This window comes from Ursus americanus, chromosome 1 (assembly GCF_024610735.1).
Source record: "Ursus americanus isolate L20-20 chromosome 1, mUrsAme1.1.p, whole genome shotgun sequence".
NCBI classification, from domain to species: domain Eukaryota; kingdom Metazoa; phylum Chordata; class Mammalia; order Carnivora; family Ursidae; genus Ursus; species Ursus americanus.
Window position 1 is genome coordinate 59,363,143 of NC_142127.1, and position 14,302 is coordinate 59,377,444.

At 32.3% G+C, this 14,302-nt stretch overlaps 1 protein-coding gene across 1 annotated transcript in view; it reads right to left on the reverse strand.

Moving 5' to 3' along the window:
* NCKAP1 (NCK associated protein 1) overlaps positions 1 to 14,302 on the reverse strand; it is a 99,655-nt gene that overhangs the window by 81,663 nt on the left and 3,690 nt on the right. Inside the window, exon 2 of the mRNA XM_045806268.2 lies at positions 2,341 to 2,451. Within this exon, the coding sequence (XP_045662224.1) occupies positions 2,341 to 2,451 (111 nt within the window). The remainder of the gene's footprint in view (positions 1 to 2,340; positions 2,452 to 14,302) is intronic.

Genomic DNA, 14,302 nt, shown 5'->3' on the forward strand with positions numbered 1-14,302 from the left:
CTCTAAGTATACATATCCAAGAGAAATGAAAACGTTAAGTTCACACAACTTTTTTTTTTACAACTCTATTCTTTTTTTTTTTTCCTTTAAAGATTTTATTTATTTATTCGACAGAGATAGAGACAACCAGCAAGAGAGGGAACACAAGCAGGGGGAGTGGGAGAGGAAGAAGCAGGCTCATAGCAGAGGAGCCTGATGTGGGGCTCGATCCCATAACGCCGGGATCACGCCCTGAGCCGAAGGCAGACGCTTAACCGCTGTGCCACCCAGGCGCCCCCACACAACGACTTTTACATATATGTTCACGCAGCATTATTCATAACAGTAAAAAAAAAAAAAAAAAGCAGAATCAACTCAAACATCTATCAATCGGTGAGTGGATAAATAAAATGATATAGCCACACAATGGAATATTTTTTGACAATAAAAAGAAATGAAGTACCGATACATGCTACAACTTAGATAAACCTTAAAAACATTATGCTAAATGAAAAGAAGCCAGTCACAAAAGACCACGTTATATGATTCTATTTATATGAAATCTCCAAAATAGGCATACAGCAAGAAAGTAGGTAGGTGTTTGTCTAGGGATGGGGGACTGGCAGGAGTGAATGTTAATAGGTCTGGGGTTTCTTTTTGGGGTGATGAAAATATTCTAAAATTGTGGTACTGGATGCACAACTCTGTGGACATACTAAAAACCCACTGAATTATACACTTTAAGTGGGTAAACTATATGTATGTGAATTATACTTTAATAAAACTGTTATTTTAAAAAATCAATTTTGTGCTGCAGAAATGGAGAATGGAAGTAAAATTATTAAAAAAAAAAACAGCAACATTATTATAAAGTTTGCCCCATAAATTAGAAAAGATTCTGAATTTACTCTTTAACAAAAAATGTTACTGTTACAAAAACAGTGAACATGTATTTAATCAGATCTTGCTAATTTTCTTTAAAAAGACCTCATATTTAAGAACTATGCTTATTTTCACATGGAACTTTACACACACACATACTCACACACACAAATTAAACTTAAATGATTCTCTTCGCTCATATCACAGAGATTTTATGAGCCAGGAGAAAAAGAAGTATAAATGAAACTAAATGTAGGACAGAATATCTCTCATTCAGAGTGAGTATATTATGTTGGATGAGTCAGCTAATAAATGTCAATAACTAAAAAAAATTCTCCACACAAATAATGGTGTTCTTAAGAAGGGTGTACTTTGAATCATCACCCATTTTGTAATCAGGAACTAATTGTGATACCTTAATATACCAATTATAAAAGACAATCTTCTATGAAACAAAGAAAGACCTCTATTAGCCCGTACTCACAAGAAACACAGACTTTAATTCTTCAAAAAGGACTTTATCAGACTTTATTAATTCTGACTGGTGTTCTTCCCTTCACATTACAATGTTTTTAAGTAAAGGTGATATCAACAGGTTAAATATGAATCTTCAATACATAATGTAAGGAAAACAAAAGATGACAAAATATTTTTTAAACAGTTTCTGAAAAGTACAGAGACCATATGTAAGACGAAATTTCTAGACTAAGTTTGTACATAAAGAAAAAGAAAGCAAAGATTATAACATGAGACTACAAAAGAAAAAAATTGAAACAGAGAAGACATGCAGAAAGATTCCAAGTCAACAAAATTTATATGAAAAGACCACACTGAGATAGAATTAGCTAATTTTTGAAAATTAGTTATTTATAGAAATTATTATAAAGAACTACCAAAAGATTATGTAAACACATCAGGAAGACTCTGAATATGACTGTATTTTATATACTAAGAAAAACTATCCCATCTGAAGAAAGTAATATGGAAAAATAAAGATCCTACACCATCACCTTGTTATATTATTTTTCAGAAATGTTTTTCTCAATTATAAAAATACTAAAAAAAAATGTATCTTAGAATAAACACAGCTAATTACTAAAAAACCACACAAGTTCTATGAAGACATTTACTAATTTCAAAATAAAGTTTATGACTATAAGGAAAAATTCCCCAACTAGTCATGCAAATATTTGGAATAATACATTTCTATTACCTTACTTTCTGTTGCAACTTGAAAGAGAAGTGTGTAAGAAATTAAGATTTTATGTTTTCTATTATAAAATGGTGATACAGTTCAGAGTCATTTTTTCCAGTTTAGAGATAAGAATATTGTTCCTAAAAGCCCTTAATCAACGTACATAATTGGTATACCAAAATATAAAGAATTAGACAAATAAGAACTACTTCGACCATTATACTAACCATTACTTTCCCTACAGATGGCTAAAATCAAGTAATACAAAAATTTCTATGACTTACATTGTTGTTGCGAGTTTCTACAGCAGGGAACTTTCTGACTATGAACTTCACAGCAGATTCCAGGTTTTTGTCAATAAGGTAGGATGGTTTTGCCTTGGGATCTCCACATGCCTATAAAACAACAGTAATAAAAAAGTGAAATGCATCCTTGTTCTAAAACCAAGTAATAGCAAATCTGTAATCAGAAATTAGAGATATTTATTGTTTTTGGTGAGCAGGTGATAAAATGAATAGGCAAAGTGCAGGGATTGTCACAGCTGAAATATGCAATGGGAGACAGTACAGAGATGTTCTTCTACTGAAAAAAATGCATGGAAAGTTTCAAAGCAGTTAGCGCAGAACAGCAGTGAAGGAAAAAGCTCAAACCTAAAAAAAAAAGAAAAAGAAAAAAAAAGTCTTGGTTTGAGGTAGGATTGTATTCATCTGAAGCTAATAAAATATTACAAAATTAAATATTCAGAAGAGTACTGGAAATGTTTCTTTCTAAGTGTTATAAAATAAAAGCTTATGTTTAAATGTCTTCTCCAAAATGTTTTCCTCATTCACTTTAAACATTTTAATACAAGAGCCCTAGTTCAAAAGAATTGGAAGCTGCTAAAATTTTCTTTATAGTACTAAAGTGTGTTGCCTATTCCTCTGAACATCTGAGTTACAACAGTATTTTTCCATCATACCAGCAGCACTTCAAACAAGGAATCTACATCTGTTCTATATCTCATAAGCACAGAATAAATGGGAATGTTTACATTTTGACCACATCAGCCATACAGCATTCCCTGTAGTAAACTGTAAAGCATTATACAAATGTAAAATATTATTATTAGAAAGAACGTTTTATCTGAACTATTAGCAATACCAAATATAATCGATACTATTCAGTGTTTTGTTATGTGACATTTAATTAACTGCGTGCTAGTGAGATGATATTTCTTAGGGAATTACGAAAATTATAACATTGCTATTTAACTTCTCATTGCATTTTTTTTTTAAAAAATGTGTTCTCTGAAAAAGTTTTATCTCTTTACTATGTGTGAGGAAATATCATATTGCAATTTAATGTTTTTTTCATTGTTTACTATGGCTATGTTGTGAATTGCAGAAAGAGAAGTTATGAAACATGAAACTGATCTGAAAGCGGGCAAGCGGGCAGAGGGAAGGTGAAAAGCTTTGCAAACCTTCCAAACTTGTCCTTGCTGGGGAAGCATTGTAATAAAAAGAGAGAAAATTACGTGTAAACAATGATTGTCAAACTATGACATACGTTTCAGTAGAGAACTTATGCACCGCAGACTATGAATAACAAAACAAGATTAGAACTATATGGTGCTACAATTTTAAAGGTATTCTAAGTAGCGAGTTTAGTAAACAATAGATTTATAGAGTTTATACTATTCATATATATTTAAATACTACTGTGTAAGTGTACAACCATGTCAGTTTCTTGGTGCTCTTTCTAAATAAACTTAAAATAATACTAGAAGGAAAAATGAAGACTACATGCAACTATAAAAAAAGGAGCAAAACCGTCAGTGAAATTTTACATACCTTAAAAAGAAACGGTAGCCAAGAATAAAAATAAATCGTTATTGGATGACTTTTGCACTTCAGCTCAAATTGAAACTACTTTTCAAATATCACCTAACTCCCTTCCAAGTCAAAGTATAAAAATCAATGCAAACATTCCTGCATTTTCCAAATGAAATAGGAATGCAGTAAGAATTCTCTTAACGCTCAAACATAAGTAGATAAAATTAACTTAAGAAACTTAGAACTTCATAATCCTTAACCAGATTGACACAAGGCAACTATGCAAATTCCATTTCAACATCATAAATACTAGAATACATCTGACTTTTCCTCAGAGTAGACTATCATTTGTTTAAAATATTATTTCTCATAAACTAATCTGCCAATTAATCCACTTCCCAAAAAATATACTATATAATAATAACTAAGAACCACAAACTAAGAATTTGTCCAAATAGCAATAGCTACAGATTAGCATTTCCTTACACCGATGATACAATGAAATCAAGTTCCGTAAATATGCCTGAGGTGGTGCAGAATCCTAAAATGATTCCAAATTACATTCAGTTTTTTCTTTTCTTATTACATTCAGTTTTCTAATGATATGTTTTATCTTCCATATTCTAATATTTAAAAATTTAGCTATCCATTCTAACAATATTAGTGATTATAGAATAATGAAAATATGATAGACTACCATACGCATTCCCATGATCACAAATTTCACTGTATAAGAATTTAATCAAGTATCTGAAAACTAACATATATGCATTTTCAAATATATAGATGCATGTACATATATGAGGAACTCTTCCTTCTTACACTGGAAACAAAAAGAATGAAATTTCATTTCAATGGAAAAATAAATGATTGCATAATCTTTACTTGGAATTGATTTACCTTTTTCCACACTGCTTCAATGAGCCATGTCTAAATATACTATACTGGGAAGCAGAACACAGACTTTAGAATAAGACTTACTGGGTTTCAATCTTCACTTACAATCCATAGGACCTTGAATATATTACAAAATATCTCCTAGTCTGTTTCTTCATGTTTAAGTGGGGAAATTAGTACTTACCTCATAGGGTCATTATGAGGATTAGAAAAGAGACAGATAAACCATGTACAGTATTTAGCATAAGGGCTAGCACGTAAGTGCTCTAAAATGCTCTAAAAATGTTAGCTGCTGTCAATAACAGCCTCAATAATTTTAATTACCCAAGTAAAATCTCATATGAATAGTAACTGCAAAATAGTCTTTATCATAGTATACAGAACTAACAATAATGACTACAATTCCCTTTTCCAATCACACATTTCCTTCATTTGTTTCCTAAATGCCAAATATGTTGTACTTATAGAAAGAGTCAAGCCTAGTAGTTAAGAACATGAGTTCTAAGATAGGCTGTCCATGTTCATATCCTAACTCCATCACTTCTTAACTGCATAATTATAAGCAAGTGATTTTGCCCCTCTGTGCCTCAGTTTTTCCATCTGTAATTGCAATTAACCCTAAAAAGTTTTTAGGCCCATTACATGTGTGCATGCAAGCACACGTGCAGTTTGCATAGATGTTTGGAATACCATGAGCACTCAAAAATGCCAATAGAACATACATGGCTCATAGATACTAGAGAGAGGCACTAGCCCCTATTTTACTTTTTCTGAAATCAACCTGCTTGATTTATTTACTTAATACCAACAGAGACACTGTGTAAGGAACACTCAGGCAAAAAAGAAAAAGATCAAGAAAAAAAACAATGAGTTGACTAAAAGCTAACATCTATGTATAGTTAACATCTGCCAAAAGCCATACTAAATAATTCAGTTAACAAGGGTTTCCTCCTATACCAAAGCAGAACAGCAAAATTCCAACTAACCAGATGTCTCAGTTTATAAAAATTAATACTCTTCTCCACTCTTACTCAAAGCATTTCATTTTCAGGACACAGAGGACAAAGACATCATAAAATAACAACCTATATTTCAAAATCATTGTCTGTAGTTGGTACACCTGAAACTCTACCTCATCCTACTATAACTACAATATTACATAAAATTAATCTTTCACTCTCAAAAGTATCATCCTTTTAAGGGCCACATTTAAGAAAACTACATATACTACTATACTTAGTTATTAACAAATTTTAGATTGATGCGTGTCAGAAAGGCTTACCCAAAAGACCTAAATCAAACAAACTTGAATACTTCTATCTTCCCCACACCAAAAAAGAAAAAGAGAAAAAAAAAAAAAAGGTGAATACAGGGCAAAATTGCATCTAAATAACTGAACCTTACAGCCCTACGGAAAAAAAAAAAGTTTTTTGCATAATTGGCTAAAAGAGCTATTTCATTAGACAAAAAGGAAACCATTTCTGAACCACAGAACTTAAAAAAAAAAAAAACCACAACCCCAAAACCATGTATTTCACTTTATCTTGACTCAGCATGCTTTCATAATACATAAAATACTGTAATTTGAAATTCCAGAAGATCTAAAGGAAATTTAAATATTTATGTACTTAAATTTCCAGTTCTCACAATTGCAATTTTATTTTCTATGAACAGTCTACTTATCTTTAAATTCAACAAAGTTATGACTATTTAATGTGGAAGATAAAACTACTTTAATCTTAAAGGGAATACTTAAATACAATAATTAAGAAATCTGTTTCTGAGTCAAAGAGCACAGCCCAGATGCCTTCCTATCAAGTTGTTTAATCTCTGAACCTCAGTTCTTTAATCCATAAAATTAAGGGTATTAATACTACCTACTTCGCAGGGTAGATTGTTCAGATTTTTAAAAGACAAAATGCTCATAAAGTGCTTATTCCAATGACTGGTATGTAAATACGTAATAAGTTCTGAATAATCATCTCCTATTTTTTAAGATAAAACTTCTCAAAACACATGGATATCTATAGTGAGTTCCCAATTATCAAAGTAAAATTTTCATTTATCCAATTCTAACTCAGTATTATCAATCAACAACTCCAAGTTCATTTTTTTCACAAAACATAAATATAGTATTATTACCAAAAATAAAGAACAGAGATGTTTTAGAAAACCATGTAATATTTTATTCAGGCCACAAAATAAATATCTTTGACTAGAAACCTCAAGACCAGACTTTACATGATTTCAAAGTATAAGTTTAAAACAAATTTTTCTGCCAATCTACCACCAAAACCCCTTCCCAAGTCCTTTCCCCCGGCTGTCAAACATAAGATTACATACTACAGATTAACTTTACATGGTTAATGCTACCTATTTTTTCAAAAACTTACCATGATGTTACAAAAATCAAATACAGAAACAGTCCTCAATCTATTCATAAAAGATTAAGGAACAATCAAGAAAAAAGAAAACAAAGACCCAAGAGTGAGGAGTAAGAAGAACATTTACTGGGCACCTGTTGTGTATAAAAACATCTATGCTTTTGAAACTGTCTAAAGCATCTCTCAACAGATAGGAAAGGAGCGTCAAATATTAAGTGACTTGCTCAAGGTTTAGCTGTGAGCACCTAAAGATTCCAAAACACTAAAAATGCTTATCTAAAAAATATACGCTCAGAAAAACAGTAAAAAAACATGCTCCATTCTCTCAATACCTCAACCGCTCAAAACTTTCATTGGAGTAATTACTATCAAAGGAAAAATCTGCTTAGTTTCATCAGTTTTATTTTTTAAGTCCTAGTCTAACTCAGCAATAAAACACATTCCTTTGCCAAAATACTATAGAACAAACCAATTTTTTAAATACAATAATGTAATTGAAAAAACATGAACAAAATTCCAGAGTTCAGAGTAAGAATGCTATTTTTGAGAGTACAAGAAAGAAATTAGCCCTATCTGAATATGTCAGGGAAGAAGAGAAAAATGCAAAATGTGACCAATTTATGCTAAAAACAGGAATTCAATTTTTACTTAATAAACAAGAAAAACCATAGTTTTTAAAGCAGGTTTTGCAAAATTAAAAGCATACCAGGACCAAGATTCTCCCTTGAGTCTTTAAGGAAATTAGCTGACATTAATGCCTAGAGTAAGGACAGACATCACCTAAAATCATGGACTAGAGAAAACAACTTACCTATCATTCTTTTATTTTCTAATTTTTCAAATGAGAGTAATACAATGCAAATTTTCAATAAATACTGGAAAATCTATCAAGAGCAAAACGAGATTTAAATTCTCATATTAGTGGCTTTATTTCCAATTATTTTGTTTTTTCATGTGTATCACCTATATTTTGACCAACCAATCTGCTTTGAACTTCCCCTTAAGCTTGGGTAGGTGAAAAAAAAAAAAAAAAAGCAATGCACTGCTAAAATTTAGATTAAGAGGCTTCATAGTAAAGTATACTGGAATTATTGGAAATGCTTTAAAATTAATGCAAATTCATCAATAACTACCTGTTATTTAGAGCCAGTAATAGCCAACTTAATTTATATATATATATCATATATATATACACATATACATACATATATATGTGTATATATAATGGTTATTGCTTTCTAAGCACAAATCCTGGGAATATCACAAACTTTTTTTTTTTTTTTAAGATTTTATTTATTTATTTGACAGAGATAGAGACAGCCAGCGAGAGAGGGAACACAAGCAGGGGGAGTGGGAGAGGAAGAAGCAGGCTCTTAGCAGAAGAGCCTGATGTGGGGCTCAATCCCAGATCGCCGGGATCACGCCCTGAGCTGAAGGCAGACGCTCAACCGCTGTGCCACCCAGGCGCCCCGGAATATCACAAACTTAACAAGTATTTCAATGCATTATATACTTCGAAATTACTAAAAATTTTAATGATTCAAATGAGTTACTAATTACTATTCAATTCACAAGAAGAGGTATATGTCACTATTGCTCTTAAACATTTTTCAGCTTGCAATATAGAGAAAATCTCAATTTATAAAACAAAGGTGTTCTATAGGTTTTCTCAAGTATCACATGTGGCCACATTTTTACTGTTGTGAAGAAACTGCTCTTGGGGTGCCTGGGTGGCTCAGGCAGTTAAGCATCTGACTCTTGATTTAAGCTCAGGTATTGATCTCGGGGTTGTGAGTCTGAGCCCTGTGCTGGGCTCCACTTTACTAAATAAATAAATAAAAATAAAAATAAAAATAAATAAAGAAAATAAAATAAAGAAAATAAAAAAGCTGCTCTTTAAAGGCCCACTGAAGAATACACTCCTGAAATACAAATACTTATTTTGTACTTGGAGTAGGTAGATATCAAACTATAATGTCAGAGAGTAAAAAAGGAAGTTTAGAAATGTTTCCCAAAGATAGTCTTGAGCTGGATTTAACAGGGGAAAAAAATGAACTTATTAAATGTCCACTTTATTTTAAGCCCCCAAAACAGATTTAACAACAACAGCCTAAACTTACTCATTTCTTACTCCTGTGCCAGGCACCGCACTAGCACTTTAGATGAATAAACTCACTCAACCTTCTAAAGTTAATTAACGAGTATTCTACAGCCATGGGAGAACTGGAATATCTATTTAAGATTTCAGGAATTAGAATCAAAAAGATTAACACGTGGCCTTAGAAAACAAAAATATATAGCTTAGAGCATAACAAAAGCTGAGAACAAATAAGTACTCTGTAGATAGTTCTGCTAGTAGAAAGTCTACATGTAGCCCAGCATTACAGAAATTTAGTTTTACCCAAGAAAACAAAATTATATCACTATCATGAATAACTACCTGAGAAAGAAATCAGAGGTATTAAAAACTTACATTTTACTTACTTCAGTCGTTCTTAACATCAGAATCACTTCAGGGGTTTTCTTACCCAGTAGGTTTGGGTCAAGATACAGATATATTTTTAAAAACATTTTTCAATGCTTATGTTGTGTATCCCTGGCTAAGAACCAATGGTCTCAATTTATAAATAAAGAAACTATAACCCAGAACAGTTAAATAACTTATCCAAAGTTTAAAAGATAGTATCAGAGCTTTATCTAGAACCTAGCTCTCTCAAGCTACAGAATATACTACAAGTATGTAAAACGATAGAGAAGTTTAGAAGCTATATGCCAGCAAGGAGGACATTAGACATTACTAGGGTTTTTATAACCTTATATATTTTATATCTTTATATATTCTGCCAAACAAAGTTCTGAAATCTTAAATAATGACTGACTACACCTTGTCACTGCCTACCCGAAGCTTCTATTCATACTTCAAAATCAAGCACAAAGGTCACTCTCTCTTCTTACCCAGGACAGAATCTTCAATGCCCTTCTCCAGACTCCCATAAGCACACTTAAAATACATTTTAGGTAAAATATCTGTAAATCTCTCAACCTACTAAAATGTGAATTTCTTGGCATTGGAGACTGCATCTTCACTTATCTGTCTCCCCAGTGTCTGTGAAGACATTCAATAAATGAGGAGTAACCACATGAATGAAAAAGAAACCCTCAAAATTTGGGACTAACTAAAAGAATAGTTCATATGACTTACAAAATACTTTTTAAAATGCAGTTTTATCACTATCAAGTATCTAAAATAATCAACTATGCAATAAGAAAGTATTTTCCAAAACAGGCTCTTACTTAAAACAAGAAATTTCTTTGAAATTAGCATATGTGCAACCCTACTTACAAATTAGCAATTCAAGAGCTTATGAAGTTTGTTAACTTATTTAAGTAAAACATTGCAGCATATTATTTGATGAAATGATTAATCAGGAGATTGTCTCATTACTGTTAGAATAAGTAAAAAGTCTATCAAAGTCTAAGTATAGTACTGCAACTTCCTAAAAGGAGGAAAAGAAGATTTTACGACACTTACTGATAAAGGCAATAGTAAAAACAGTCAACAAAAAATCACATTTTGAGAATAGAAAAGAGTACTACTAATTTACTAATTACTAATTTCTCCCCAAGAGAGAAAGAAACAAACTTACTGGTGGACTTTCTTAATTGCATTTCTTATATTTCATGTTACAGAATTTTCAATGTAAAAATGTTACCATTTAACTTTATGTAAAATTTAAAATGAAAAAGTACATCAGATAATCCAAATGTAGGAGCACCTGGGTGGCTCAGTCAGTTAAGCATCACACTCTTGATTTCAGCTCAGGTCATGATCTCAGGGTCCTGGGACAGAGCCCTAGGTTGGGCTCCTCACTCAGCAGGGAGTCTGCTTAAGATTCTCTCTCTCCCTTTGCCCCTCCCCGAACTCTCTCTCTTGCTCTCTCTCAAATAAATAAATAAATCTGTGTGGGGCTCCACATTGGGTGGGAAGCCTGCTTAAAATTCTCTCTCCCTCTGCGCCCCTTCCCCCTCCCATCCCCTTCCCCCACCCTGCACACTCACTCTCTCTAAAAATAAAAAAAATCCAAATTTAATTTGGAACAAAATATACTTTCAAGTGGGGAAATGACTGCATGTGTTCTTAAAATTAGGAAAGACAAATGCTACTTATTTCTTTTAGTTCACACTTTTCCCTTCCGCTTTATAAATACTCTTTCCCCAATTTAAACAAAATTTCCTATTTCTTTAGTACTGTTTATATGGTTAGTGCTTTCAATTTTTATATTTTAACGGCAGGGGCTAAATTTTAGAAATAATCACAAAGAAAAAATGCACAGAACATGAAAAGCAAAAACAAAATATACTTCTCCAAAAACTTTTGAATAAACTGAATTTTAAAATTCCTAATTCTAAACTATTTCTCATTTTAATACATTATAAAGCTAAACAGAAGTCTCCAATAATAATCACTATGGGGGGGTACCAGGGTGGTACAGTCAGTTAAGCAGCCAACTCTTGGTTTCAGCTCAGGTCATGAGATGGAGCCCCACATGGGGCCCCATGCTGAGCATGAAGTCTGCTTAAGACTCTCTACCCCTCACTCTCTGCCCTGTGCACTCTCTCTCAAATAAATCCTTTTTTTTTTTTAATAATCATTCTGGTACACTGATAGTATGATCTCAATGATCTTTTCATGCAAATCCATAAAAGTTCATACAAAGTAATGTACAATAAAACCAAAAATTATTTCTGTAATGAAACTGCGTATTTCTGGGGCGCCTGAGTGGCTCAGTCATTAGGCGTCTGCCTTCGGATTAGGTCATGATCCCAGGGTTCTGGGATCATGCGCCACATTGGGCTCCCTGCTCAGAGGGAAGCCTGCTTCTCCCTCTCCCACTCCTCCTGTTGGTGTCCTCTCTCGCCGTGTCTCTCTCTGTCCAATAAATAAATAAAATCTTGAAGGAAGGAAGGAAGGAAGGAAGGAAGGAAGGAAGGAAGGAAGGAAGGAAGAAGAAAGAAAGAAAGAAAGAAAGAAAGAAAGAAAGAAAGAAAGAAAGAAAAGAAAGAAAAAACTGCATATTTCTTTAAGGTTACTGTGTGTTCAAAATCTAATTATATCTACCACAAAAATGTCAATAATGACTATAAAGCAATGGCAAAAATAATTAAATTAGAAACCATACTTAGTGGTCAATAAAAAAAAGGTGCCGACCTAAATTCTTATTATTTTCTAGAATAAGAATTGCACAGGGGCGCCTGGTTGGCTCGGTTGGAGGAGCATGCAGTTCTTGATCTGAGGATCATGAGTGAAGAGTCCCACACTGGTTGTAGAGATTATTAAAACATAAATACATAAACTTTTAAAAAAGGGAATTGGGTAAATTATTTAACCTCTCCAAATTCAACTGCTTAATCTATAAATAAGTACATCATAGATCTAAGGACAAATTAAAGAAAAATACAAACAGTATACAGTAAAGTCTCAATAAAATGGCAGCTAGCATTAATTTCATTACACATTAGTTTTACTGGAAAATAAAGAGATGAAACTTTTTAGTTCTAGTAGCATATAAAGTATACAACTACTGGAGCTGACCCAAAATTACTGCTGGAGTTTAACTTAATGCAAACAATTCCTAGGAAATTATCAAACAAGAATATGGATTAGATTTTCAATCATCATAACCAGTAAGGACAATAACTTCCAACCCTGACAGACTTTTTCATCTGAGCTTCCTCATTTTTTACATATTGGATATAGCTAGCTAAGTATGTTCATTCCTTTAAAATTTTCTTGCGGTGTTTAAGTATACAAGCAATAGATTAACGACCCTAATTTCATTTACATGTAAACTGCACCATGCTGCTTCATTTTTTGTGAAGAGTCTAATTTAATCAAAATATAATAAAATATGCATGCACATATGTTAGCATTTGTACAGAAAAGGGTGTAAGCATATAAGGCTTATTTTTAAAAATGGGAGAAGGGCAGGCAAAGAATTTCTGAAGTAACACAATTCTCTTATGTTTGAGTTTCTGATAATAAGCATGTATTCCTTATTATTAAAAAAATTAAAAAAATAAACATGTATTCCTTCTGTACTAATTAAAAATGCTTAATATTGACAAGTTATTTAACAAGTCCACAAAGGATAATCTATCACTGCTACTTGAAAAAATAAAAATAATTTTTTCCTAAGTATTTTTCAGTGATCTTTATCTCCTCAGCCTACCATCCAACATAACAAGAAAAAAAATTATCAAATCCTCATTTTTACAAGCAGCTTTCCTGAAAAATAAAGTTACAAGTGGACATGAGAGGATCTGTTTAAATAAGTAATATATATTATTTAATTCAGATTTATGGAGAGATGTTTCCTTCTTACCATGTTTAAGGCTCCTAATAATGAAAACCCACCGGGGAGAAAAAAATCTCCTACTAATAATACTTACTAGTCTACAATATGCTGCAAACCCATCTTTGGAGCATGTTTCTGCTCCTGATTGAGGAACAGACAAAATAACGCCCTAAATGAAGAGACACAACACTGAAAGAGAAAACTAAACGTGGTTCCCTCCCTTTACCTTGCACTGCACCCTTCCCACACACCCTTTTTCCCCCCTCCATTAAATAAGCAGATACTAGCTAAGGACCTTCAATTTTTTTACACTGCTATTCTACTCATTTTTTCCTCATAAAATAAATATATCCAAAATCATGGGGAAAAGACTATGAAAAAAAAAGAAAAATAGCCTCTAATGAGAAATTTTTTTTTTTAAACAAGTGCAAGTGCATTGAAACCTGCAAACAGATGCCATTCAAAAAAAAGTTTGCAATAGCTGGGTGGGTCTTCTCTTCTTTTGTCCTTTAGAATTAAGGCAATAATGTAACAAGAAAAATTATGCAAGCATTAACTGAAACCTTTTTGGTACAGAATTATCAAGTTCACGCAAGTGACAGGTAGGAAAAAGAGAGGAAACAAAAAACAAAATAGATATATTTTCTGAACTTAGCAAAAATGTTTTGGTATTTGTGAATGTGTTTGCTAATAGCAGTAAAATTTTGAAAAAACAAAGGTTGCCCCAAAAAGGTTGCTGAGACTCCTAAATAAATACTATCTTACATTCACATAAGTTTTAAACTATTTTCACACTGT